The sequence below is a fragment of the Heliangelus exortis genome, chromosome 3 (genome assembly GCF_036169615.1).
Source record: "Heliangelus exortis chromosome 3, bHelExo1.hap1, whole genome shotgun sequence".
NCBI lineage: Eukaryota > Metazoa > Chordata > Aves > Apodiformes > Trochilidae > Heliangelus > Heliangelus exortis.
Genome location: NC_092424.1, coordinates 3,845,673 through 3,873,576, shown reverse-complemented (window position 1 = coordinate 3,873,576; position 27,904 = coordinate 3,845,673). Strand labels below are relative to the sequence as shown.

At 48.7% G+C, this 27,904-nt stretch overlaps 1 protein-coding gene across 1 annotated transcript; it reads right to left on the bottom strand.

Annotated features, from left to right (window-relative positions):
• Positions 1-554: 554 nt before the first annotated feature.
• On the bottom strand, positions 555-15,948 carry CCSAP (centriole, cilia and spindle associated protein). Its single transcript, XM_071738952.1, has 3 exons — positions 15,498-15,948; positions 6,185-6,468; positions 555-4,510 (listed from the first exon to the last, which is right to left on the bottom strand). The coding sequence occupies exons 1-3, from the start codon at positions 15,835-15,837 to the stop codon at positions 4,340-4,342; spliced, it is 795 nt and encodes a 264-aa protein (XP_071595053.1). The 5' UTR covers positions 15,838-15,948; the 3' UTR covers positions 555-4,339.
• Between the last annotated feature and the right edge of the window lie 11,956 nt (positions 15,949-27,904).

Here is a 27,904-nt window from a genome sequence, read left to right as displayed (position 1 = left end):
ATGGATCCAACACACACAGCTCTGGTAAGGCTTTAAAAAAAAAAAAAAACAAACCATGAATGCTATAAAAAGTTTGATGCCTTTGTTGCATTATAGTCTGTGCTGAAAGAATTAAATACTATAAAAATCTCAAGAAATCCACTGTAAATAGAGAATAAAAATACCAGGATAGCTTTGTTTACAGCAAACAGAACTTCAGTGCACCCACTCTTTCACATCTTTGCAAGATCAAACTTGTTCTTAGTGCTGCAGCTTCCTCTTTATTCCCACCTTACCTCCTTCTCCAAAATTTCAGCTTCAGCACACACAGCACTGCAGAGAGCTCATCTATTTTAGGCTCTTTTCTACCACCAATATGGAAAAAAAAAAAAAAAACAAATAAAACAGACAGATGGTGAAAGGGTATTAAGAACCTGTGGGAGAGTTACAAGTTACAAGGAGCCAAGCTCAGAGCTGGGTTTACACCTGTAATTAACCCTTTAACCCCAGAGGGTGGAACACCCTGTGAGGGAAAAGCAGAGACCCCAAAAGGCACAGGACAAGCAGCCAGGGCATTTTGTGTGTCACTCTTTTTATTCACAGCTACAAGTTGACACCACACTATTAAATATAGACCATACAGAAGCATTAAAAACAAATACTGTTTAAAAACCTTAAAAAACACATATTGCTTCAAGCTTAGATGGTATTTCCCTATATATATATATATATTTTTTTTTTTTTTTTTAAAGTGAATTCAGTACTAACAATAGCTGAGGCAGCTTCCCCTTCATTTGTACCCCTTGTTGTACAGGGGCTACTGTCAAGGTGTTGAATCAGGCTCTGTATATGGCTTTTCTGCTGAGTGCACTAACTGAGCTGGAAAATAAACAAATATCCAGGTTACCACACACAAGGCCCTCAGCTTGCTAGCTTTTGGTCCCTACCACAGTAAAAATAATAATAAAAAAAAAAAAAAAAAAAGTCAGGCCTTTATAGTTCAGTGGCACTGCATTATACCATAAAAAGAGAATTGACTTCCTTCCAAGTTAAAAATTTGATTAAAATGTGCATTTGCTACCTGGATAAAATTCTTAGCAAAAAAATTCAGGTCTGTCCCTCATTTTTGTTAAGTTTGGCTGTCACCTTGACTGTCTCAGCTTCCAGTGAAAAAACTTAACTCCTAGTTGTAAAGTGAGAGCAGTGACTGAGCAGGCATGCTCCTGGGTGTTCCAGGGGACAGTCTCAAGCAGTTCTCATTGTGACATTTTTACAGTGTGAACACAAGTCCTCACAACACTAAAATTGCAGCATCACACATTTTTAAGAGCCTTGTTTCACTTAGCTAAGTACTTCCAAAACCAAAAAGCAGCAGTTATTTTAATGAAGACTTTGGACAACTGAGTATTTATTCTGTTCTTACAAAGTTTAAACCAGTGAGAAGTGGTCTGAATTCGAGAGTCCATGCAAAATAAAGTTCAGAACTTCCTCCATTCCTAGGGTGACAGTCACAACGTTTTCCATTTTAGTGAGTCCAGTTTCATGAAAAAAAAAATAAAAAGCCACCTCCTATGAGAATTTATGGGCTATAGTTAAAGCTTTCACACTTGAAAAGCTTGGCTTTCCAAGTCAGTTGGCTTTTCATTTAACACCAAAGCACTAAAAAAAATGTTTTTTCCAGATTTTTAGCCTGGCACATATCAACTATTTGGCATCCACAGCTTGCAGTGATCAGACCTGTGCTATTCCACATGTAAGAAAACTTACCAGCCTTTTTTTGGGTTTTTTTGGCCAAATAATGCCCAAAGGGAGGAAGGCTGCCCCATCTGCAGAATAACTGACCCCTCACTTCAGGCATTATATTAAACCAAGATATCACCAACATAGCACCCAGGATTATTTTAGCTACAGGCTCTTTGCAAAAGCATGAGAGTGGCTCAGGTGACCTGGTGGGTGTCATTGCTGCCTTTCCCCACATCAGTTTTCCTGGGAAAAAAGCTCTTGACAAGGATAAGAATTCCATCATTTCCTCAGTACACAGCAACCTTGATGTTCTTAAAGATTTTCATGCTCTGCAGAACACCTGAACAACTCTTTCAGCTGGTTTAAATTTAGTATCTAGCAACCAAGGCTGAAGACATTGAAGCCTTCTGTAGGTGTTTCACAGACCAGCTTCTAGCAGATTAATTTTATATAAAAATGGGTATTTAAGGCAGGCACATAACCATCTTGCTTCCTCCGTTCTCAGTGGGAACAGAGGGCTGCAGAAACTCTGAAAGCACAGCAAGGTGAATCCTGACAATCCTACAGAACCCAGGAAGGTGTTTTATGTGCCCAGATGCAGTGGTTGTACTGAATAATAAGGCTGTGGAAAATCTGAGTTAATGCTCTGACACTGCTGCTCACAGCTCAGCTGGGTTTCTGAACTGAAACAGCATCAGAACAACTTCAGCATATTTACAGTAGCTGTTTAAAGAGGAAAACACAATAAAAGAAAATTATAGGCAGCCTCTGGAATAGTTTGCCTCACTTCTGGGCACTGTTTAAAAGTTCTAATAAGTTCTAACCTGTAGTTTATTTTAAAATTGCATTACAGCAGTTTCATTACGTATAAAACACACTCCCTTTGCATCCCCAGAGTTAAAAGATCTCTACTAGGTAGCCTGAACAAGAGCTGTCTGTATTTTTACAGCTTTACAAATACCAGATTATCACTTCATGGATTCTAGGACATTTTAGCAAGATTAAACCAGATTAATAAAACCTTTAGCAATGTAACCACGTTAACACCAGGAGGCAGCAGTGCTTGGTCCCTTTGCATGGTTTTTTCTTTACACTTTCTGTCATTTCATTTTCCTTCAAACTTTTCTGTGTCAGTGTGTGAGAGGAGTGAGCACTGAGATCGTGGGATGAAGCTCAGAGCTGTGCAGGATTCTGCTGCAGAAGTGCAAGTGTGCTTTGGGTGGGAAGGGATCCAGTCTGGAAAACACAAAGCTTCAAAAACAACTGAGCTGAGATAACCAACGTGGGTAACTAACACACAACACAGCTGAACAAAACTTTGCACTTCACAGCTACAGCAATAATCTGCCTAAAGCTTAGTTATCAAACTGAAATATTTAATTTACAGCAGCTCTCCAGGGGAAAAAAAAAAAAAAAAAAAAAAAAAAGCAAACAAACCACCAAGGATCTCACAAACAAAAACTGCCTGGCTGTGTAGAAGTAGGAACTACACAGGGAATGTTCAGACTCCTTTAGATATTCCTGTTGAGTAGAGGGTTCACCTCTCTTTCCTCCCCTCACCCCCTAGAGCAAGGAGCCCTGCACCGATTTCAAGAGGCAGAAACCTCAGGATTTCATTTGCAAGTTTTACCAGCACAATTTTTTCAAGTTTCAAACCTTTCACAGGTACAGTACCAAACAAAATGCCTATTGCACCCTGACCCTCCACTGAGCAAACCAGATATTCTGAAGAGTTAAAAACAAGACTTCAGCAGACAGGAGCCAGCCCTCTCCTTCAGGAAAACTGACATTTCCAGGGTTAAACACAGAGGAAGTGTCACCAGGAGCTTCATAGAGTGGCACAACTTGATGCTGATAGAACAAGCAACTGCTTCCTGAGCAGCAGCCATCAGATCATGATTGTCTACACCAGTTATTTGCTGGTCCAGGCACAGCAACACAACCCTGTCACTGGTTCTTACCCTGAAAATGAGTGGTTTATGCTAGTGAGTTTCCAAACAGCTCTTTTGTTAGCAAATTCACTACTCAAACAAGGTCTGGTTTGGTTGGTTGTTGTTTGGGTTTTTTTAAGTTTCTCTACCCAGGCAATATTCTTATTAATATCTACATTTATTAGTGCTGTTTACCAGACCAACAGGCCCTCCTGTTGCCTGTCTTCATGTACTTATTTTGGTAGAAGAATTAAATCAAATAGTACTGCAAATGCAAAGGCACCTCCATCACACCCTTAAAAGTCTTTCCCCAACACCACCAGCCCATGACTTGGACTTTAAATGAGGGATAAGGGATTATTTGTAACCAAGATCAAAAAAAAGTGTTTGCTTTGACTCCCTGTGTGCTAAGATTCCCCACCTCCCACCCCCACAAGAAGTCAACTGAAGCATTAGAAAGATTCCCAAAAGGGGAATGGTCTCAAAGTTTGGGTAGCTATCAAAGCCTCTTCAAACATTATGGCTCCAACAATACACCCCAGTGTGAGGTAGGTAGCCAAGATAAAAACATTGTACCAAGTATTTATCAGCTGGAAACTCCCTATAAAACCCTTGCATAAGTAGTTTGGGTCCTTGGTGTCCTGATATGCTGAATTTCTTCTGAAGATGCTTAAGGGAACCCAAATTCACCGAGCTCTTGCTGAGTAGCATCTCATGTACTCTGTCATCCACGGGTTGTCTGCTGGGGAGGGCTTCATCTGCCAACCTTTCTCTTCTGCTGATCTTACTCTCCTCTGAGACAGTTTCTTTTTCTCCACTTGCCTCCTGTTCTTTGCTCGCAGAGCAGATTCGTGAATCTGAAAGAGCAGAGTCAGAATTACAGCAGGAAAAGGGCCCAGGAACACCCCCAGGAAAGCTGAGGCTCATGTGGTACTTGCTCCAATCCCCAGCCTGAAGCAGCAAGGGTTGCTTAGCAAGCTGATCTTTTCTTCTGTGATTTGTATCACTCAGAGAAACATAAAATTTCATCAGTAAAAAAAGGCCTCAATTTTTGTTCTGCATTATCTTCCACGCTTCACCCTATTCAGCCGTTTCAAAAATCTTGACTGTTTCTCAATCTAGCATTCTAAAAACATCAGTTCTCCCATTTCTACCATTTAAAAATCTTAAAACATCCCTGAATATGCCCAAGCATCCCTTAAAACCCAAGCCACAGTAGTAACACCAACCCCTAGGGACTCCTTACTCTGATGAACTTAATTTTGAGAACATGCTGCAGGCACACCAGGCTTACATTTTTAAATTAAAAAATGATCATATTTTCCCCAAATTTAATCTTAAGAGCCAGCTTCCATCTTTGCTTGCTTTTATCTCCAGATTTAAGTCTCCTGTGTCAGTTTGGGGAAGGCAACACCTTTCAAACATGCAAGAAAACTGACCCAGCCAGGCAGTAAGTAGTTCCCACCTAAAGTAACACCCTTAGTGACAAAGGAATAGATAAATAGTGTTTCAAAAGTGTCTTGCCCCTTCCCTACAAATTCAGGACTTGTTCTGTAACTGTTTCTAGCATTAAAAAAAGTTTTAAAATCTTAGAAAGTAGAAATATATCTGCATAGTTGGGCATCAGCCTCTATCAGGCTTCAACATAAAGCACCAACTATTTCCACCACTGCTCACAGGATCAGTCCAGGACCCATGATCAGGAAGGGCAACTCAAGACTCATTTTCCTCACAAGGCTGAGCTGTCCAGGAAGGACCAGACTTCGCTTCAAACTCTTTCCACAGCAGGAGTCAGCTTGACCTTGTACAACAAAACCACCACCCAGCTTAATCCTGTCTTGGGTCATAGATTCAGACTCTACATGAGCAGTCAAATAAAGATGAGGCACTGGCAGGGATACATTAATTATGATGTTTTAGGAAAGAAGCAAATGGATCTGTTGTAACACTCCAACCTTAGTGCTCTGCTGCTAGCAAAGAAAAAAAGCCAGACCCCACCACAGCAGAATTCTGATGCTGTCCATCAGAATCTCATGCTGTCCATGTCATGATGCTTAGCCCTGGAAATGTCAGTTTCCTGAAGGAGAGGGCTGGCTCCTGTCTACTGAAGTCTGTTTTTAACCCTTCATGTCCACATGAAGTACATCAGTGCTATCCTGATAACACACATCACCCCTCCACCCATCAGCCACCATCCTGCTGTCAGCAAAAAGTTCCCTGCTGGAACAGGCTGCTAAATGCCTGATGCTTTTGCTGTTGTTTTCATGAACAAGATAACTTTTGGTCAGAAATTGCAAGTATTAGTAAAGCTGGGAAGCTTCAAAACTGATTAGCAGCTAAGGGCTGCTTGATTCAAATGTGCCAAACCCCTTCAGGTTGATTACTGGAGTTTTTGTTTTATAAATTATTGTTAGAACCTCCATGCACTCAAATCAGGGCATCCCTGAGAAGTTTTACCAGGACACTGGACCCGTGTCTTAGCAGGCACTGAGTAGCCACAGCCCTGTAGTGAAGCAGAAGCTTTCACTTACTTCATTTGCTGACGCAGAAGCACAGACATTGTGAGTCCTCTGGCTGCCTGTGTCTGTCTGTCTTTCCCCCCACCCATACAGAGCAAAGGGGTGTTTGTTCTCCTTTGGTGGCTCTGCCTTTTGGGGACTTTTGGCTGATCTTTGATCATTCCGACTGGACAAGGCACTTCGGCTCGAGCGGGGTCCCCTGCGGCTGCTTTTCTCTGTGTCCTTCCCAGAAGTTTGTCCTGCTGGCTTTTCCTGCTCTTCACTCTGCTGCTTTTCTTGATCTTCCCTTTCTTTCTCTAAAAAAAGAATTTTTAAAAAGACAGAAAATATGCTTTAGGCCCCCAGTGACAACATAGTAATGTCTGATTTGCAGAGCCTCCTTGGTACATCACTGATGTTTTGGGTTTTTTTTTAGAAATGGGAGAAATTACTTCCTTAGCAACACAAATCCACTTTGCTTCAATGCCTTCAGTCTCTCCTTAGTGACTGCATCATTTCCAAGCCCATCCCTGAAATATTTCATCCAGACTGAAATATGCCTTTCACTGAGGGAGGCTACAGATAACCAACAGCTCCAGGCAGAATTTTAAAGGCTGTTTCCAGGGAACTCACGTCCTCACTGTTTCATCTTCCCATCTCTCAGACAGCAAACAGATGGAATGCTGAATGCCATGGAGATGCTGCCAGCCAGTCAGAGATGGAGCCTGATAAGATTATGTGCAATATTAAACCTCTCCTATTATAAGCTTCCACTGAAAGAAAAATTCCTCATTTTTGAGCTTCCTGACTCTACACACATCTGGATGGTGGATTTCTGTTAAAGGAGGAGCAGATGAAGCAAAGATAAAGTGACAGGCATCACCCTCACTGCCTGTTCTGTGAAGCATGTTCTACTTCACATATGTTTTATGTTCCACACAGGCAACACTGAGGCTCATTTCCCCACCATGTGCTTATCAAACCTCCCATTGCAAGGGTCCTCCAAGCACTGGGCATGCAGAATAAGGTTTGTAAGGGAGAATTCCAAGTGTTTCTACTGTTAAACTGGAGATGCAGATAACACTGAAGGCTGAATCAGCATTGTGTAAGACATTAAATAATAACAAGACAGAGAAACAACTGTTCCATAAGCTACAGTATTTCACATCAGTGGAATGTGGCTTTATAAATAAGTAAATACACAAAACCCTGTTTTCATTTTCCATCCTGCAAATTTGCAGCAGTAGTTTGGGCAAGTCAGAGGTGCACCAGAAGATGCTGTGATCTGAAGGATCACTGACTCTCAAGCCTTAGGTTAATGAAAGGATTTATCATAGAATCCTAGAATTGGCTGGGTTGGAAGGGACCTCAGAGCTCATCAAGTCCAACCCTTGATCCACTCCCGCTGCAGTTCCCAGCCCATGGCACTGAGTGCCACATCCAGGCTCTTTTGAAATATCTCCAGGGATGGAGAATCCACCCCTTCCCTGGGCAGCCCATTCCAATGGCTGAGCACCCTCTCTGCAAAGAATCCTTTCCTAATATCCAACCTAAACCTCCCCTGGCAGAGCTTCAGCTCTGCCAGGGGAGGTTTAGGTTGGATATTAGGAAAAAATTCTTTAGTCTGTGCCCTCTTATCCTACTGATATCTGCCTGACCCCCCCTGGCTCCAACCTCCTTTCAGGGAGTTGTAGAGAGTGATGAGGTCTCCCCTGAGCCTCCTCTTCTCCAGCCTCAACACCCCCAGCTCCCTCAGCCCTTCCTCACAGGACTTGTGCTGGATCCCTTCCCAGCCTCCTTGCTCTTCTCTGGACCTGCTCCAGCACCTCAATCTCCTTCCTGAGCTGAGGGGCCCAGAACTGGACACAGGACTCAAGCTGTGGCCTCCCCAGGGCTGAGCACAGGGGCAGAATCCCTTCCCTGGACCTGCTGGCCACGCTGTTCCTGAGCCAGCCCAGGATGCCATTGGCCTTCTTGGCCACCTGGGCACACTGCTGGCTCATGGTCACCTTCCTGGCAATCCAGACTCCCAGGTCCCTCTCTGTCTGGGTGCTCTCAGCCACTCTGTGCCCAGCCTGGAGCTCCCCATGGGGTTGTTGTGGCCAAAGTGCAGGACCCGGCACTTGGAATGTTGAACCTCATCCCCTTGGGATCAGCCCAACTCTCCAGTCTGTCCAGGTCCCTCTGCAGAGCCCTCCTGCCTTCCAGCTGATCCACACTCCCCCCCAGCTTGGTGTCATCTGCAAATTTGCTGATGATGGACTCAATCCCTTCATCTAAATCATCAATGAAGATACTGAACAGAACTGGGCCCAACACTGATCCCTGAGGGACACCACGGCCGCCATTTTGATGCAGCCCTGCTCAGCACCACTCTCTGGGCCCGGCCCTCCAGCCAGTTCCTAACCCAGCGCAGATGCTCCTGTCTAAGCTGTGGGCTGACAGCTTTTTCAGGAAAATGCTGTGGGAGACGGTGTCGAAGGCTTTGCTGAAGTCTAGGTAGACTTAGTTGATTTACACAAAGCAGCCCAGCAGTAAGGGGTTGCCTTCAAGTATCCAACCTTTGAGCATCAGACCCTGCCTTGGGCCAGACACTCCCAGTGCTACACATCCAAACTCTGGCACAAACTTGCTGAGCTTGCAAGTTTTCTGCCACACCTTCAGTTTCTGGTTGTGGTAGGGACTCTCCCTGAGAACTGAAACTCCCTGTCCCAAGCTCTCTCCCCCTCTCCCAAGATCTCTCCCCCTCTCCCAAGCTCTCCTCCTCTCCCAAGCTCTCTCCCCCTCTCCCAAGCCCCAGCACTTCCAGCCCCCACTTCTCTGCACGGAGGGAATTCCCTCCCTGGTGCAGGAGGAGCTCACTTAGTTTAAGGCTTGCTCACAACAACTCTGATGTTAAAAGCAGAAGCATTTGCCAATCCCATGACAAAATCACAGTAATTCTTGCTAATTACTAGGATTTGGTAAGTCAAGCCAGGACACACCCAACCTGATGAAATGGGAATTACCCCCTGGCACACTGGTTAAGCACCCAGTTGAGCATCCCTGGCACTTGCTGGGTGCGTGGAGGGTAAGACATGAAGCTTTGCCACATGGCCCAGCATTGCCCATCCTCTCTCTTGCTGGTCAGGGAAGCAAAAAAAAGGGAAAGGGGGAAGCAAAAAAAAAGGGAAAGGGGGAAGAAAAAAAAAAGGAAAGAGGGAAATAAAAAAATAGGGAAAGGGGGAAATAAAAAAAAAGGGAAAGGGGGAAATAAAAAAAAAGGGAAAGGGGGAAATAAAAAAAAAGGGAAAGGGGGAAATAAAAAAAAAGGGAAAGGGGGAAATAAAAAAAAAGGGAAAGGGGGAAATAAAAAAAAAGGGAAAGGGGGAAATAAAAAAAAAGGGAAAGGGGGAAATAAAAAAAAAGGGAAAGGGGGAAATAAAAAAAAAGGGAAAGGGGGAAATAAAAAAAAAGGGAAAGGGGGAAATAAAAAAAAGGGAAAGGGGAGACCGAGTGAGAAGACAAACCCAAATGCATCTGATGTATCTAAATAGGGGGTGAACAGAGTTTCAGTCATTGTAGGACAAGCTGGATAAGAAGCAAGCAGCAGTGACCTCAATGTGGTGAGAGACCAGCACTGCACAGGCTCTGGGACACAGCTTCACCTCTCCCAAGGCAGCTCAGTCAGCACAGAGCTCAGAAAACAGGATTCATGCATCTCTCTGCACAGCTCACAGGTGAGGAGAGTCTGGCTGGGTCCCCTTCTCTGTAAGAGAGGTCATTACCAGCAGGAAAATAGAACACTGAAAGGGGACAAACTGCTGTCAACTCTGAGAAAAAAAAAAAAAAAAAGTGTTTTTCTTTAGGAAGCTGTTCTGTCCTCCAATCAAGGGGAAAATGGCATTTTCCTTCTCTACAGAGGGAAAGGGAGCAACAGAGGTGGCATTTAGAGACTTTAAATGATAGGAAAGTGGGGCCTCTGCCATTGCATTGCTATTCTAACTTCAATATACTGTATCAGAGTAACAGCCATGCCTGGGGATGCTGCTCACTAGGACATAATCCCAGCTGGTGCAGAAATGATTGAGCCAGCTTGTCCTAAAATAGCACTGAAAGCATATGGGTAAATGGCACACAGAGACCTGAGCACAGTTCCAGAGGAAATGCTGCACCGTGGTGAAGGCACAAGGCAGGTTATCTTCTAAATAAAAAAATTCGAATTAAATGAAATAAACTCCAGTTTGTATCCAAGCCACTTCATCAGGGACCACTTTTCAAGAGAAGGTAAAAAAAAAAATAAAAAAAAATCAGCAGCTGATAGCAGGGAAGGAATGAGACCCAGCTGCCCAGGGAGGCTGACCACAACCACCACCACCACCACCACAACCACCACCACCACCACAACCACCACCACCACCACAACCACCACCACCACCACAACCACCACCACCACCACCACAACCACCACCACCACCACCACCACCACAACCACCACCACCACCACCACCACCACCACAACCACCACCACCACCACCACAACCACCACCACCACCACCACCACCACAACCACCACAACCACCACCACCACAACCACCACCACCACAACCACCACCACCACAACCACCACAACCACCACAACCACCACAACCACCACAACCACCACAACCACCACAACCACCCATCTCTTCCCATGCAATGTCAGCTCCAGCAGCCCCTGGGAACTCAGAACCACCCAGCTGCAGCATTACAGGGATTAGGCAGGAGAAGGGGGGAAAAGCCATAAACATTGCAACCCACACCATGGATGTTAAGCAGAGCTCATGCACAGGAGGGGATTAAGTGCTTAGCAGGCAGAACAAGGCTGCCAGGCCCACCCCATGAGCTCCTGCCCCAAAGAGGTCACTTAACCCTTACTGCCCAGCTTGCAGAGCTCATCTCCTCCAGACCCAAGCAGGAAAATCTCCAGTGGAGCTCCTCCCCACAGCCCTGCCATGCTCTACAGGGCAGACCCCACTCCCATGGTAAAGGCTCTGCTAGAGATTACTACAAATATCAGCACCTCCTGATCAGATTCCTAGGGGCCAACAGCATCACCTCTCTGTATCTGCTCCTCCCTATCCCATCTTGGGTTCAGGGGAAGCACTTTGTGCTTAAAACTGCCATGGGCAGAGCTCAGAGTTTCCTTCTTTAGCATAAAGACCTTCCCAAGCAGGGCAGGAATGTCCTCAGCTCTTGGGATGAAGTGACTACAGCTGGGTAGAAAGGAGTTAATGGAGCTGAAACACTGCAGCATCCCTACTTCAAGACAGATCTTTCATGAGGCAGGATTGAAGCTATGAGCAGAGCTGAAGAGATTCCCAGGAGCTTCCTCTTCAGCACAGTTCAAAAAGCAGGGACTGGCCAGGCTTGATAGCTCAGCTTGTTTCCAACCAACACAAACTGGAGCAGCTTTGAAGGAGAGTTCAGCAAGCAGCTCAAGTGCCACTGTTGTCCCCACCACTTACTCCTTCCCGTGTTGTTGGGCCAGCAGATACACCTGCAGCATTGTGGCAGAGAAGATCAGGGAACCAGCTTGACATCTGATCTTCTGCTGAGCTGCACTAATCCAGATCAGTCACTTGTCAACTGCTGTGTGACAACTGCTTTGATCCCAGCTTGTCACCGCTGTCATTTGAGACCTCTGGACAAAAAAAAAAAAAAAACAAAGCCCAAAAACAGAGCAGCCATGAAGACTGAAAGATGCCTTCACCTTGCCTGTGTGCACAGCAGTGTCACCCCAGGAGCAGCAGGTCTGACAGCAGTGCTGCTGCCAAGAGCTCCTCTTTGTCACTCCCCAGCCCCCTGGGCTCTGGTGACAGCTTGGAGGACGTGTCAACCAAACCAGGTGATGCAGGACAAGATTTTGCTGGATGGCATCTGTGCCTGGGCAGGTTCTAAAGCACAAAGAGTGGCAGCAAGGGAAGGGCCAGAAGGGATCAACCCAAAGGTGCCACCCAGCACACCTTGGCATCTGTGCTTAAGCAGTGACAAAGCACTTAGCCCTAAAGCTGCACACACACCAACTTTCCCTGCAGACACTACAAGTGTTTAGGAGCAGCTTCACCCACACACATGGATTCATCTCCATGAGGCAAAGCAGCAGCAGTGCCCACACATCCCCCATCCTCACCTGGCTTGACCTCAGGTGCCAGTCAATATTCACTGCCCAAACACACCTTGGCCCAAAGCACTGTGCCAGTGCCACCCAGGCAGAAATCAGGGTGCCCAGAGCACAGAGGGGAGCAGGAGGAGGAGGCAGGTAACAGCCAGGATGCTGCAGCATGTGGGTGGATGTCAGCTTCAGAAGACAAAAGATGGCATCAGCAAGAGCACACTCAGCTACACCCACAGCACTTCAGTGTAATTAAGTTCTTCCAGAAAAAAAAAAAAAAAATGGCAGATGAATAATGGAAGATTCAGAGTAGTATTTTTCAATGTTATCTCCTCCACTTGTTTTAATTAGCCAACCAAGCAAAAGAAAAACACAGCCTCTTAATTGTCCAATGCCAAGCAAGCTGCTTACCTAGTAGTGTACACACTAATAGACAATAAATTTCCAGTTAATCCAGCTGCCTAAGCAGACTTGTTTCTGTCCTTTTGCTAAGGATTTGCAAAGCCTTAAATACAACCAGGACTTAAAAAAATATTTACCCTAAGCCACTTGGCAAAAGAAATGAAGGTTAGGCATAGATTTTTTTCCCCCACTGTAGTGTAGAGTAGCAAGGACATAATGAAATATTAGTTATTCCCTTACAGCAGCCATGGCAAAGTTGCATCAGGTATAAATTCCCCCAAACCCCACAGAGTCACAGACCACTGCTGCTCCAGTCCCTTTCCCACTGATCCAGTAGTGAGGACACCATTAGGCAGGCACTGGAAAGCCACAGAAAGCATCTGCATGGGCAGCACATCCACAGCTACCAAGCTTTTATCCACTGCTAAAATGGACCCTACCAAAACCAGGCTACCAAGTAACTCCAGCCTGACCTCCTCTCAGAGAAGAGTCAGGGAAAGCTGCAGGGAGCAGGCAAAGGACAGAACAGAATGTCCCTTAGAACAAAATTCTGGTCCCTGCCACAACTCCCAAAGGTTGGCACGTGTTCAAACTGGATCAGAAAAGGTGGGAATGCTAAGCTGAAGTGCAGCTTCCACTCCTAGAATCCCAGAATCATTTGGGTTGGAAAGGACCTCTGGGATCATCAGCTCCAACCCTTGATCCACTCCTCCCGTGGTTCCCAGCCCATGGCACTCACTGCCACATCCAGGCTCTTCTTAAAGACCTCCAGGGATGGAAAATCCATCCCCTCCCTGGGCAGCCCATTCCAATGCATGAGCACCCTCTCTGGAAAGAATTTCTTCCTAATATCCAATCTAACCCTCCCCTGGCAGAGCTTAAGCCCATCTCTTGTCCTACTGAGAGTTGCCTGGGAGCAGAGCCCAACCCCCCCCTGGCTCCAACCTCCTTTCAGGGAGTTGTAGAGAGTGATGAGGTCTCCCCTGAGCCTCCTCTTCCCCCTAAAAAACCTCTTGCTAGAAGCCAGGCCCAAATACTGCCCAGCAGGACACACTCTGCCTTTTCCCATGAAACTCTTCCCTGCTCTTCTGTGATTCCTTAGTGCTTCTTCCCTCTGCTACACATCTCCTACTCACTGCCATGCTCTGCACCACCTCTTCAGCACCTGACAGCACAGCTCAAGCTTTTGTACAACCTGGAATTCTTAAGGACAATGAATGCAGTTTTACCTGGAGTCTCAGAATAGAGATCATTCTGGTAAGCTCAGGACATGGAAAACTGATGAGTGTTTCTACTCCAGACATCTAGAGTCCATTTAAATCCCAGAACAACCCCCTGGGCAGCATGAGGCTTAACTGAAAAATTCAAGGATTTTTTCTGCTACTATACAACAGCTCCAGAGATGGCCTAAAATACTTTGCAAAACACCCACCAATGGCTGCCTGACAAAGGTTGCTTTCATTATAGGTAAGAGACAATATCCTGTGGGACAAACACAAAAATACTAACTTGGGAAGCTTGACAGTGCTGTTCTGTTTACCCACTCCACATAGTTAATTCTTAAGTTATCAAGAGATGCTACAAGAGAGGAAAAAAACTTCTTCACCAAAAGGGTTATCAGGCCCTGGAACAGGCTGGGAGGGAGATGCTTGAATCACCAGCCTTGGAGGTGCTGTGGGGATGTGGTGCTTAGGGATGTGGTTTAGCACTCAACTCAGTAGAACTGTTAATGACTGGACTCTATCAAGGTCTTTTCCAACCAAAACGGGTTTATGATTCTATAAATTAAAAAAAAATTAATAATAAAATTATTATTACATTAAAAACACCAGCTCCACACCTGCTGGTATGCAGACAGCCTATGGAGCTGTCTGCAAACCTAAGGCCGAACCTCGGGCAGCATTCAGAACCGAACCCAGTGGGTCAGAGGATACAGACTAAGCAGACCCGAGGAAAGAATGGCGTTCAGAGCCGGTCACTGGCACAGAGACCAAATCGCGGCTGCTTGTTGCCATCCAAGCCGCTTATGTAACGGCGGGGATGATGCTGGGTTGCCATGGCAACGCTTTACATAAGCGCTGTGACTCAGGACCAAGCGGTGCCACCGCTCGGCTCTTTAAACCGACGCCTCCGATGCCGCAGCTCCGGCTTCTCCCCGGGCCGAGCCGGGAGGGCCCCTCCGGCAGCGGCTGCACCCGGGAGGAGCCCCCGCAGCCCCAGAGCCGCAGCTGAGGGGGTTTCACACACACACATCCCCTCCTCCAGCCCCGCTTTTCCCCCCACCCCGTCTCAGGGCACCTCGCGGAGCCCACCGCACCTCCCCGGCACCGAACCGGGACACCCCCGCAGCCCCCCCCGCTACGAGGAGGAAGGCGGCGGGGCCGAGTGTCCCCGCATCGCCACCACGGAGCCATCTTGGCCGCCTCCGGCCCCGCCTCAGCGGGCAGCCCGGTACAGACACCCCCGGACCCGCAGTGCCCTGCTTCCCACTGCCTACCGGGGCTCTCCCGCCCCACTCCCCACTTCCTACCGGGACTCTCCTGTCCCCTCGATGCCCACCGGGACTCTCCCATTCCCCCCTCGCTTCCTACTGGGACTCTCCCGTTCCCCTCCCCGCTTCCTACCGGGACTCTGCTGTCCCCTCGCTTCCTACCGGAGCTCTCCCATTCCCCCCTCGCTTCCTACCGGAGCTCTCCCATTCCCCCCTCGCTTCCTACCGGAGCTCTCCCATTCCCCCCTCGCTTCCTACCGGAGCTCTCCCGTCCCCTCCCCGCTTCCCTCCAGGGCTCTCCCATCCCCCTCGCTCCCTACCGGGGCTCTCCCGTCCCGTCTCGCCCGGTGCTGCCGCCGCTTCTTCTTCCTCCTCCTCCTCCTTTTTCTCTTTCTTCTCCTCCTCCTCCTCCTTCTGCTGCTGCGGGGCGGCCGCGTTGGTGCCGGGTGCCGGGGGAGGTGACCCCGCGGTGCTGCTGCCGCTGCCGCCGCTCTCCTGCTCCCACCCGTCCCAGAGCCAGGGCCGGTGCGCCTGCTCCAGGAGGCGGCGGCTGAGGCGGTACCGGAGCAGTTCCAGGTAGCAGGCGCCGCACGACTCCCATTTGGGCTCCTTGAAGCGCTTCATGTACTCCGTCTTCACCCGCCGCGGCGGCACCACCATGGCGGAGCCGGGATACGGGGATTCGATTCGAATCTGTCGGTTCCCGGTCCGGTCCTGACCGCCTCCCCCCTCCCGCTGCAGCGTTTAAACCCAAACAGCGGACACAGAGCCCGCCCCGCGCGTCTGCGTCACAGCGCGTGGGTACGTCACGAGGGGATGGAGAGGGGGGAGTGGGAATGGGAATAAAACAGGATAGGATAGGACAGGATAGAACAGAATAAAATAAAAAAAAATAATTAAAAAAAAAAAACGCATAAAAATAAATATGTAAAATAAAGTAAAAATTAAAAAATACATGTAACGCATAGCATATGAAATAGGAAAATATAACATATTACACATAGTATAGAAGATATAAAAAATATAAAGTATAAAATACAAAATATAAAATAAAAAATACAAAATATAAAAATCAAGGGTTAAAGGAAATGGGATGGAAGGGAAAGGAAAAAGAGAAAAATAGAATAAAGTAAAATAAAATAAAAATAAACCAAATTTTAAATAAAACATAATAAAGCAAAAAAATTTTAATTAAGTAAAATAATAAAAAAACCCTTAACAATAAAATAGACGGAAGCCCTGCAGCACCGCCATCCCCTGCCCGGACCCGGGGAGCAGCCCCCTGACCCGGCCCGGTCCCCCACACCGCCCCAAACCCCCCGCAGCCGCCACCGTTTGGGGTCACCGCGACGCGTTGTGGGGGTCGGGCTCAGCTCCCAGGCAGATATCAGGAGGACAAGAGATGGGCTTTAACTTTGCCAGGAGAGGGTTAGGTTGGATATTAGGAAGAAATTCTTCACATAGAGGGTGCTCAGACATTGGAAGGGGCTGCCCAGGGAGGGGGTGGATTCTCCATCCCTGGAGGTTTTTAAGAAGAGCCTGGATGTGGCACTCAGTGCCATGGGCTGGGAACCACGGGGGGAGTGGATCGAGGGTTGGAGTTGGTGATCCCAGAGCTCCTTTCCAACCCAAATGATTCCGGGGTTCCGTGTGACCCCGTTCGCTGCGGTCCCCACACGGGGGCACTGGCGGCTCGCGCAGCCGAACCCGCCCTGGCGGTGCCGATGGGATGAAAACCCGTGAGGTGGGTCAGGATCAGGGGGAAGGCGGATAAGGCTGCCATCCTCCTGGATCCAACCAGGATGAATTATTCTATAAGCAGCTGGCAGGTGTCTCAAAATCTCCAGCCTTAGTTCTCCTGGGTGACTTGAACCTGCTGGGAACTCCACACAGCAGGGAAGAGGCAATCCAGGAGATTCCTGGAGCATCCAGAGGATCATTTCCTACTCCAGCTGGTAAATGAGCCCACCAGGGATGGGTCCCCACTCGACCTGTTCACAAACAGGGAGGGGCTAGTGGGAAATGGTTTAAAAAATGAAGAAGGGAGATTTAGATTGGACATTAGGAGGAAATTCTTTAATTTGAGGGTGGTGATACATTGGCTGCCCAGAGAAGCTGTGGCTGCCCCATCCCTGGAAGTTTTTAAGGCCAGGTTGGATGGGGCTTGGAGCAACCTGGCTGGTGGGAGGTGTCCCTGCCCATGCAGGGGGTTGGAACTGGATGAGCTTTAAGGTCCCTTCCAACCCAAACCAGTCCATGATTCCCTGGAAGAAAACCAAGCAGATGCAGCACTTTGCCCCTCTCAGGACTCTCAAGGGGATTACACAGGGACACGAGGCCATCCCCTCAGCACCACCTGCTGTAACAGAGGGTTTTTCTTGCAAAATAATGGGACAACTGGAATACAACCACCTGTAACAGAAGACAGGACCAGAGAAAGTTGCCACAGCAATGCTGGCCAGCAAGGAGAACAGATTACTCCCCAATTAATTGGGGCTCTGGTTTCTTACCCTGATAATCTGCTCAAGTCTACACAAGCAGATGACACTACTGGATATGATAGAAATGGGTAAGGTCTGGGGTTTGCAGCATTTGCTTTCCTTCTAGAAAAAAAAATGTTATTTTGCACAAAATGTCATTTCAAGCCAACCTGCAGAGTTTTATCCTGGCAGCTGTGGTTATGAAGAGGCTGCTGCAGTTCCCAGGTATCATTTTAGAGCAACAGTCCTTTACAGCTTTTCTTTCCCAAAAAACTACTGTCCCCAGTTCAGGAAGGCACAGAGAGCTCTATCAGAGGTACAGGGATGCTCTCTGATGCTTCCCTTCCTGATGGACAGGATGGGGTCCAGCTTTCACAGGTCCAAACTTCTCCTGAGGTGCCCACAAAACTAGTTTTAGAGCTTTTATCCTTACTTGGCAGGAAAATCAGTACCCAGCTGCCCATGTGCTACAAGCTGCACCTTCACAGGGTCCTGTGTCCCTCCAGGCCAGCCATGACCCCAAAACAGCTCCAGAGACATTCAGCAGCTCTGGGAGAGGATGTTAAGACTGTCCTGGGACAACTCTGCCTTCACCCCTCCAGCTGGAGCCAAGCAGCTCTGGATGTGCCAGAAAATAATAAATTTCCCTCCTCCACTCAGCAGCTCTGGATGTTCTCAGTGTAGCTGTATAAACTATTTTTTTTTTTTTTAATCCTAATTAGTTTTGGCTTGGATACCTCATGGCACGGACTTCAATGGTCTGAGAGTAGCCAGTTACTCAGTGATTCCTGAATGAGGAACTACAATATTTATGAGGCTGATGTTAACACTAGAATTTCCTCCCTTTCATGTCTTGCTAGGATTCCCCCTTCATTAAAAAAAAAATAGAATAGACACCACTATTTGAACCATATCACTGACATTCCAAACATGTTGATTTGTGGGTTTTTTTTTCCTTTTAAAAGAACTTTGTCCCTGACGATTAAGAGTTATGGCTCTTAATCATTATTATTATTATTATTGCCCTACAGGTAGCAAACAGGTGGCCAGGTAAGTCCAGATCCATGGCAGATGTCTGATCAGTGCCAAATCCCAGAAGTCCTGATTTCCTCTGGATGGAAGCACCTGGCTAGGGATGAGAGGAGCCTGGCCTGGGAAAGAGTCTTAGTTCTGTCTGTAATGACCACAGGGAAGACAACAGCAAAGAGAAAGGCCTGATTTTTATGCAAAAAACCCAAAAAGTAGCATGAAATTAAAAAGGGGGGTGGATGTTATGTCACAGCAAGACACGGAGTAACCTGTGGGGCACATTACACAGGGTGCTGGGCTGCAGGTTTTTGCTATTGAACCTCCAGGGAAATAAGGGGGGGTAGGGAAGAGTTTATATGTAGTGAGAGTGGAAAACTGGACGTCAACACGTCTGTCAGATTGGCAGCCTGGCTCCCAGCCCAAGCAGGAGCTGTCATGGTCTGAAGTTGAGCTGCTAAGCTATTGCTTGGGCAAAGTCTGCAGGAGAGAGAAAACAAGGAAAAGAAACAAGCTGTTTCTTGTAGAGAACCTTTTTTTCTTTCTTTCTTTTTTTCTTTTCTTTTTTTCTTTTTTTTTTTTTTTTTAAAGTAGTTAACAGGATAAAATCCAAACCAGCAAGAATATTTTGTCAGTCAGAGAAAAAAAACAAAACAAAACAAAGGGCATCCTAGACCTGTGAAAGTCTACCTAGATCAGTGGAAGTGCCAAATCCTTGGGGTGCTGTCCCAGTCACCACACCAAACAAGCCCTCAGGCTGTGAACAGAAGCCTGGTTAATCCCACAGGTGTGGGGTTTTTGGTTTCATGGGCTGTTATCCCCTTGAGGTCTGCACCAGCTGCACACAGGGTAGCACTGTCATGAGAAAAGGATCAGAAGATGTGGGGTAACTCTGGGGGACAGGTCAGGCAAGGGGGGGACACTTGGCTGCAGAACCCCAACTGGAGCTGCCTGATGCTCTTATCCAGAGATCTGGGAAATTTGGGCATGGCCAGGATGGGCTGAGCCCCATGGGGAAGCCCTGCAACCCCCTTCCCAGCAGCTCTGACCACAAATCTTGTTTTTTTCACAGAATCCCAGAATCATTTGGGTTGGAAAGGACCTCTGAGATCCTCAGGAGCTCTTCCCCAGCTCCCTCATCACCCTGGGGTGGATCCTGTCTGTCCCATGGACTTGTGAGGATCCAAGTGGCTCAGCAGTCACAAAGTGTTCCCTCCAGGATTACAGGGGAGCTTCTCAGCTTCTCGGCTTCCCATTTCTCTCTACAAGCCCCAGAAGCAGCTGTTCTCAGGACAATGGCTTGCTTTTGAAAACTGAGGTGAAGAAAGTGTTAAATACCTCAGCCTTTTCCTCATCTTTGGTAACTCTGTTTCCCCCCCATATCCAGCAAGGAATGGAGGTTTTCCCTGCCCCTCCTTTTGCCCTTGGTGTATCTGTAGAAAAACTTTTTGTTATCCTTAATGGAAGTGGCAAGATTGAGTTCAAATCGTGCCTTTGTCTCTCTAATTTTCTTTCTACATGATCTAACTATATTCCTAAACCCTTCCTGAGCAGCCAGCCCTTTTTCCCATAGCCTGTAAGCTCTCTTTTTACCCTGAATTTCCTTCAATACCTTCCTGTTCAGCCAGACCACTCACCTTCCCCTCCGCCTTGCTTGTGAGGATCCAAGTGGCTCCAAGTGTAAATCCCACATTTTTCTCAGAGCAACTTGAAACTTTTCACCTTGAAGGCTGAGGATGCCTCTGTCACCCCTTTTTACCCCTCTACCTGGAAAAGCCCTGTTTGTTGGTTTCTTTTTTCCCTGAAGCACTTCCAGCACCAGCTCAGAAAAGTCTGAGTATTAAAAGCTCTTCCCCAACCCCACTGGGGGAGTTGCTCTTAAGGACCTGATGGGTCCAGCTGAGGGTGGGAGGAGGAGGAGGAGGAGGAAGGAGGGAGGGGGGAGAGAAGAGGGAGGAGAGGGAGGAAAAGGAGAGGGAGAGGGAGAGAGAGGGAGAGGGAGAGGGAGAGGGAGAGGGAGAGGGAGAGGGAGAGGGAGAGGGAGAGGGAGAGGGAGAGGGAGGAGGAGGAGGAGGAAGAGGAAGAGGAAGAGGAAGAGGAAGAGGAAGAGGAAGAGGAAGAGGAAGAGGAAGAGGAAGAGGAAGAGGAAGAGGAAGAGGAAGAGGAAGAGGAAGAGGAAGAGGAAGAGGAGGAGGAGGAGGAGGAGGAGGAGGAGGAGGAGGAGGAGGAGGAGGAGGAGGAGGAGGAAGAGGAAGAGGAAGAGGAAGAGGAAGAGGAAGAGGAAGAGGAAGAGGAAGAGGAAGAGGAGGAGGAGGAGGAGGAGGAGGAGAAAGGAGGAGGAGGAGGAGGAGGAGAAAGGAGAAAGGAGAAAGGAGGAGGAGGAGGAGGAGAAAGGAGAAAGGAGAAAGGAGGAGGAGGAGGAGGAGAAAGGAGAAAGGAGAAAGGAGGAGGAGAAGGAGGAGGAGGAAGAGGAGGAGAAAGGAGAAAGGAGAAAGGAGGAGGAGGAGGAGGAGGAGAAAGGAGAAAGGAGAAAGGAGGAGGAGGAGGAGGAGAAAGGAGGAGGAGGAAGGAGAGAGGATGAGGATGAGGATGAGGATGAGGATGAGGATGAGGATGAGGATGAGGATGAGGATGAGGACTCTGTGATGGGTGCTGCTGGGAGAGAAAGGAGTTCCCTGCCCTCAGTAAAACCCAGCCCAGGAGTCCCAACCTCTTGCTGCACCCTGCCAAGGTTCAGCCCCAAATAAAACACCTCTCACCAAGGCCTCAGGCTCTGACAGGGCTCAGCTGCTGAGCTTCTAAATTGCTTCCAAAATTGCCCAGGGGCAGCAGAAAGAAACCAGGGAAAGGTGGCTGGGAAGGCAAAAGCAGCCTTGGAAAACACACTGATGGCTCTCCCTTCCCTCCCTGCTGCCTCCTTGGCTTGTCCTTACTCTGATCCTTTTGGAAAAAAAGTGTTGGCTTGCAGGATGAGCAGTCAGACCCCATCCTCTTTTCCTCTTACCCACCTTTGCTGCCTCCTTAAGACAGGGCAGGGGGGAACCCTCACAGGGAGCCTTCCTGGGGAGAAAGGGATGGGGGTGTGGAGTCCTGACAGGAGGAATGGTGTCCCTAATATGGTCCCAGCCACCCTGACTGGCTGGGGGTTCCTGGGGGAGGGGTGGAGCCCCTTATAAAAGCACCCAGGCTCTCCCACCAAAGCAAACCTCCCAGTGAGGCTCTCCTGATAGGGGAATTTCATCCTCCCTTTGGAGAGCTTCCAGGCTTGCTTGGGTTTCACACGGCGTGAGGGCTGTGCATGACCTGGCTGATGCCAGCAGAGAAATCCCCTTTTCAAGCAAGGCACGGCTCCTGTCAGCATCATTCTGCAGAGGAAACCTTCTGGCACCCTCCTGCTCCAGGCACCCTGCCCTGCACCCTGCTCCTGGCAGCCACAGCAGCAGCAAATGCCACCAGTGCCACCACACCAGCCCTGACCTCAATCCTCCCCTCTGTGGCAGAACCTGGCAGCTCAGCTTTGCTTTTCCTTCTCCTGAATCTGCCTGAGTGCCTGTCCACGTGCTACATCCAACCCCTCATCCCACCTGCATCCAAAAGCAGGGAATGAGTGAGCTGGGGTGGCTGGTGCAGCCAGATCCAGCCCCAGCTTCTACCAAGGGTGCACATATGGCAGACACTTAGAGAAAGATGTGTGCCAAGTCCCCAATGGGATGCCCACCCCAAAAGTAGCACCACTGCCTTACAGCAAGAATCACAGACTGGTTTGGGTTAGAAGGGACCTTAAAGATCATTTATTTCCAACCCTGTGCAACAACCAAACAGGACAAAGCCTTCCTCAGTTAAATTTCACACAATCACAGACTGGTTTGGGTTAGAAGGGACCTTAAAGATCATTTATTTCCAACCCTGTGCAATGACCAAGCAGGACAAAGCCTTCCTCAGTTAAGTTACACACAATCACAGACTGGTTTGGGTTAGAAGGGACCTTAAAGATCATTTATTTCCAACCCTGTGCAACAACCAAACAGGACAAAGCCTTCCTCAATTAAATTTCACAGAATCATAGAATGGTTTGGGTTGGAAAGAACCTTAAAGCTCATCCAGTTCCAACCCCCTGCATGGGCAGGGACATCTCCCACCAGCCCAGGTTGCTCCAAGCCCCATCCGACCTGTCCAATTTCCATAAGCAAGTGGCAGAAAGCACAGCACACTTCTGAATGAGTCCTTCCTGCACTGGGGCACCAGAAGAACAAAAAATTAAAAGGAAAACATTTTATTCCTTTAGAGACCAAGTTCCTGCCTTGCTCAGGAATACAAACCTGGTAGGTTCAGTCTGTGTTGGGCAGCAGGGGAGAGCCCCAGCAACGTGTCCCCAGTCATGCTGCAGTTCCCAGTTTAGAACAAGGCAGTCGGTGGAAAGGCAGCAGCTCTGCTGAAATAGTGTGAAATAGTGCTTTGAGGGGAGAGACCTCGGGCAGGCAGGGATTAAAAAAAAAAAAAAAAAAAAAAAAAGGATCTTAATGTCACCAGCGTAAAGGCATCTTCTCCTGTCCGACAGAGGAGCGTGAAGATGGAAGTGTATGGAAAGCATGGCACAGCTTTAAATGGGCATAAAATGTGCCACTGGGTGGCTGGGATCTATTTTTAACTCTTTGGGGTCTGCAGATGTGCAAACCCTGTGTGTGGAGGGCTCCCCAGCAAGGTGGAGGGGAGCACTCAGCCATTTGGCTGTCAGACTGGGAAACAGCCGGGGCTCCTTCAGCCTCCAGCCAGGAGGAAGATCCCAGTCTCACCATGTCCCTTCCTATGGCTTAGTAGCAGCCCCGGGGAGAGACTGAGCACACAGGGACGTGCTAAGCACTCCCAGCAGACACCAGCTTTGCAGTTTTCTTTTCAGAAAGGGCCAGGCTGGGTGTGGGTTTCCCACCTCGGCATCCTGCCTGGCTCTGCCCCGGGAGGAGGGAGCTGGCAGGGCTGCCAGGCAAAGCACCCCGGAGACAGTGGGATGCCCACTGGTGACATGCTGGGAGGACAGTGATGTGCTGAGGCATCAGCCACCAACACCTTTAAAAAAGCTGGTGAGGATGGACAGCACCCACCCCAGCCTTTGGTTTGGAATTCTCCTGCATCCCGCTGCTCCGTCTGCACCAGGAGCAGGCAGCACCCATCACCCATCACCCATCACCCATCACCCATCACCCATCACCCATCACCCATCACCCTGCCTTGGGGGGAAGGGGTGATGTCTGCAGCCCCTCCCAGCACCCAGCTTTTTGTAGCATCTCCCATCATGTCTTAAAAGCTTCCTCTTCCCTGGCTCAGGGAAAGCCCTGGCCCTTCATCCCAACACTGTGCTGATTTATAACACAAAAAACAAACACTGAGGGTGCTTCCCAAGCCTCCCCAGATTAAAATTTGAAAACTTTTGTTTTCTGAGACCTGTTTGTCCTCCCCCCATGTGCTCTCCATCCTAAAATACTCCAGCATAGCAGCCTCCTGGCAAAAACAGTGACTGAAAAGGAACTCTCCAACAAAAGCTATGGACCCTGCATAGGGACCCTTATGGAAAAGATACATAAAACCTGCCATCATTTGGCTGGGGATTATGTTTCTGGGGGAATGGGAAGCAAGCACAACCCGTGCCCAGTGGGAAAAGCCCCAGCCTGAAGCATAACATCCCCCCAGGCACCAGAAATTATCTTGGGAATGGTTTTGACAAATGGATGCCCTTTAAAAAAACCCTGTGCACCACTTGTGAGCAGCTCCCCTCGAGAGTGCTGACATCTGTGTATATTGTTTATAATTAATTATCTACTCAGCACGGGGAACCTGTTGGCTCTGCAGAGTGCTGTCAGCCTGACTTTCATCTCCCCAGCTTCCTGGTCTGGATCCAGCCCCAGCTGCCCAGGAACCAGACCTCTCCCTGCATGACCCACCCCTGGTACCCTGAGCCCACGGAGGTGTCAGGAGTGGGGAGAATCAGCTGGATCCTTTTATCCCTCCTGCTCCCAACAAAAAGAGTGTCCAGAAACACTGCTGGCAGTGTCAGCTGGGCTGCATGGGGAGGATTTGGGGCTGGATTTCTTTCCAAGGGGTGCTGAAGGGAGCAGAGGAGGAGCTGGATTTGCAGCTCCTGCCTCAGCACTGATGCCCACTTGCCACCCTGGCAATTAAAAAAATGTCCCTACTGCACCCTGGATCAGGGGTGGGGGTGGAAAACATGAATAAATCTGAAGATTCAGACTGAAAAAGCTGCATTGAGCTGAGCTCAACAGGGACTCTCAAGAAACACAAACATTATCCATGAGTAAAGCTGGGCAGTGCATTTTGCTCCCAGCAGGTGCTGAAGTGGGTGATTTGACTTCTGAGAGGGGAGATGGGGAGTTCAGGACTCTGGGTTGTGCTCCTGGCATTCCCAGACGTGTGTGGGAATCCCTGCCCTCCCCATACCCCCAGTCCCCATCCCTTCAAGGACAGAGCAGCCTCTTCCTCTGGCTGTGAAATGATTATTTAGAATCATAGAATTTTTAGGGCTGGAAGGGACCTTAAAGCTCATCCAGTTCCAACCCCCCTGCCATGTGCAGGGACACCTCCCACAGCCCAGGTTGCTCCAAGCCCCATCCAGCCTGACCTTAAAAACTTCCAGGGATGGATGGGGCTTCCACCACCTCTCTGGGCAACCTGTGCCAGGGTCTCACCACCCTCATGGGGAAGAACTTCTTCCTCACATCCAACCTCAATCTCCCCTCCTCCAGCTGGAATCCATTCCCCCATGTCCTATCCCTACCTGACAGCCTCAAAAGTCCCTCCCCAGCTTTCCTGTAGCCCCTTCAGCCCCTGGAAGACCACAGTGAGGTCTCCTGGGAGCCTTCTCCTCTCCAGACTGAATAACCCCAACTCTCTCAGTGTCTCCTCATAGCAGAGGTGCTCCAGCCCTCTGATCATCCTCCTGCCCCTTCTCTGGACACTCTCCAGCACCTCCACCTCTTTCTTGGCACAGGGAATCCAGAACTGGACACAGGACTCCAGATGGGGTCTCAGGAGAGCAGAGCAGAGGGGGAGAATCCCTTCCCTCCACCTGGGCCACCCTTCTCTTGCTGCAGCCCAGGATCCTTTGGCTTTCTGGGCTCCAAGTGCTCACTGACAGCTCACCTTGAACTTCTCATCCCCCAGCACCCAAAAAGTCCTTTTCCTCAGGGCTGGTCTCAGGGCAGACACTGCCCATCCTGTATCAGTGCTTGGGATTGCCTCGACCCAGATGCAGGACCTTGCACTTGGTCTTGTTGAACTTCATGAGGTTGACCTCTATTTGTTAGTTCTGTTGCTGCCCCACATTCAGCAGGATGTGGTTTCTTCCCTCTGCTGTCTCTGAGGTGCTCAGACTGACCACCTGCCCAGTCCTCCAGGATCCAACAGTGCCCACCAGACAGTCAGCAGGAGGATGTAGGGTTAAACCCAGTACTTTGTGTCCCTGAAATCTCAGGAACAGGCAACTCTGCCACGCCACCCATCTGCTCCCCAAGACTGCAAACATGCTGGCCTTGCCTGCCTCAATATTCCTAATTTTAGAGCTACCCCAAAGGCTCCAAGGAAGACAGAACTGAAGATCTCCAGCAGAAATTGCCCTCTGTCCCTCTTCTCTCAGACCTCCCTGGAGAGAAGACCAAGGCCACACCATCCCAAGGTTCTCCCTGGACATTGCTCAGGGGCCAAGCTTGGCCAAGAGGTAGGAGTAGAAATTCGTTAAATGTAGGGAATAATGAGCAACTTTGTTTCCCAGGACATGAAAGCTGTGGCCAGACAGGGCTCCTCAGTCAGCTGGGGCAGGGGGACACCAGGCCTGGGTACTGCAGTGTCACCAAAGAAGGAAAGAGAAAAGCTTCATATGATCTTCCTTCTTGAAGAGGATTCTGATTACCTGTTGGGTTGTTTTTTGGGTTTTTGGTTTTTTTTTTTTTTTTTTTTTTTTTTTCTGAAGTCATTCCAGATTCTTTCCCTGTCCCCTGGAGTCTAAACAGTGATTTATGTCCCAGGAACTTTGTGTATGGCACTGAGCAGACTGGTGACCCTTAGACCCCAGGCTGTCCCCAAAACCAGACATGTCTCCCATGTTCAGCCTTTCTCTCTCTTTTGCCATGTGCTTTTTCAGAAAGCTACCACCTGAAGATGACTGACAGGGAAAAAGAACACCACGCATCCATCCAACCCACCCTTCAAAAAACCCTTTGGGAGGCTTTGCCTCTCTTTGCCCTTTCCCTGTGGATGCAGATGGACAGAACGGGTCAGGGCAGAACCACTCTGCATCTCATGGACCACACATCCCATGGAGCCCTGGGGAGGAGGAGGAGACATCTCTAGAGCTGTGTCTGCTCCCCTCCTGTGTGTCTGAGCCCTGTCAGCACCCAGACACCTCCCCTCTCTGGTGGGCAGAGCCCTGGAAAGAGCCATCACTTGGGGGGCTCCAGAGCAGATCCCTCTGAAGATTCCCACTGGGACTCTGCTGCTCTCCACTAGCAGGGGGATGGACCAGTTCCACCAGCTCCATGTCTTCCTTCCAGGCACCCTGCAAGGGGACAGAACCCTTGCCTGGATATCTGTGGCCATGCTCCCCTGGGATAACCTCACCCTGATTCTCCCCACCTCCTAAAACACAGCTCAGACCAACTCTTCCTCTGCTCTTCTTTCCCCACCTTGTGCCCAGAAGACCAAAGCTCCCAAAATTCCCAGGGGAAAAGCCAAGCAGCACCTTAGCTCTGGGGCTTCAGGAGGTGGAAGGCACGTGGAGATGTGCAGTGCCCTTCCTGACTTCCTTCCCTCTTCAAAATGATTCCCTGCATCCCATAATACACCAGCAGAATCCCTTCTGCAATTTGGAGGGATTATTTAGCAAGTCAGATATAGCAAGGAATGACTTTATAAATAGAGAGGGGCATGGCTGGGGACTGCACAACATGACTCACAAGTCAAACTGCCAGGGAAGAACTTATCAGACATTCACTTTAAATGTTCATTTAGCAGTACCAAACCCTACTGAGGGTTACACTTATCATATAAAAACACCATTCCCATCTGTGGTCAGGACATTTATGGTAATTGCTTCAAACCTACTCAGAAGTCACTTACTCTCTTGCTGGGAAGAAAGAAAGCAGGGTTGAAAAAAAAAAATCTCCTCAGAACCTGAGCCTGAGCTCCTTTACTCAGTGCTCTTTCCCAGCACAAAC

Excerpts from the sequence above, each read along its gene's own strand:
- CCSAP (XM_071738952.1), bottom strand. The coding sequence starts at position 15,837 with ATGGTGGTGCCGCCGCGGCGGGTGAAGACGGAGTACATGAAGCGCTTC. Across the intron at positions 6,469-15,497 it reads GACGGGACGGGAGAGCCCCG|AGAAAGAAAGGGAAGATCAA; the intron begins GTAGGGAGCGAG and ends TTCTTTTTTTAG. Across the intron at positions 4,511-6,184 it reads CTTCTGCGTCAGCAAATGAA|ATTCACGAATCTGCTCTGCG; the intron begins GTAAGTGAAAGC and ends CTGCTCTTTCAG.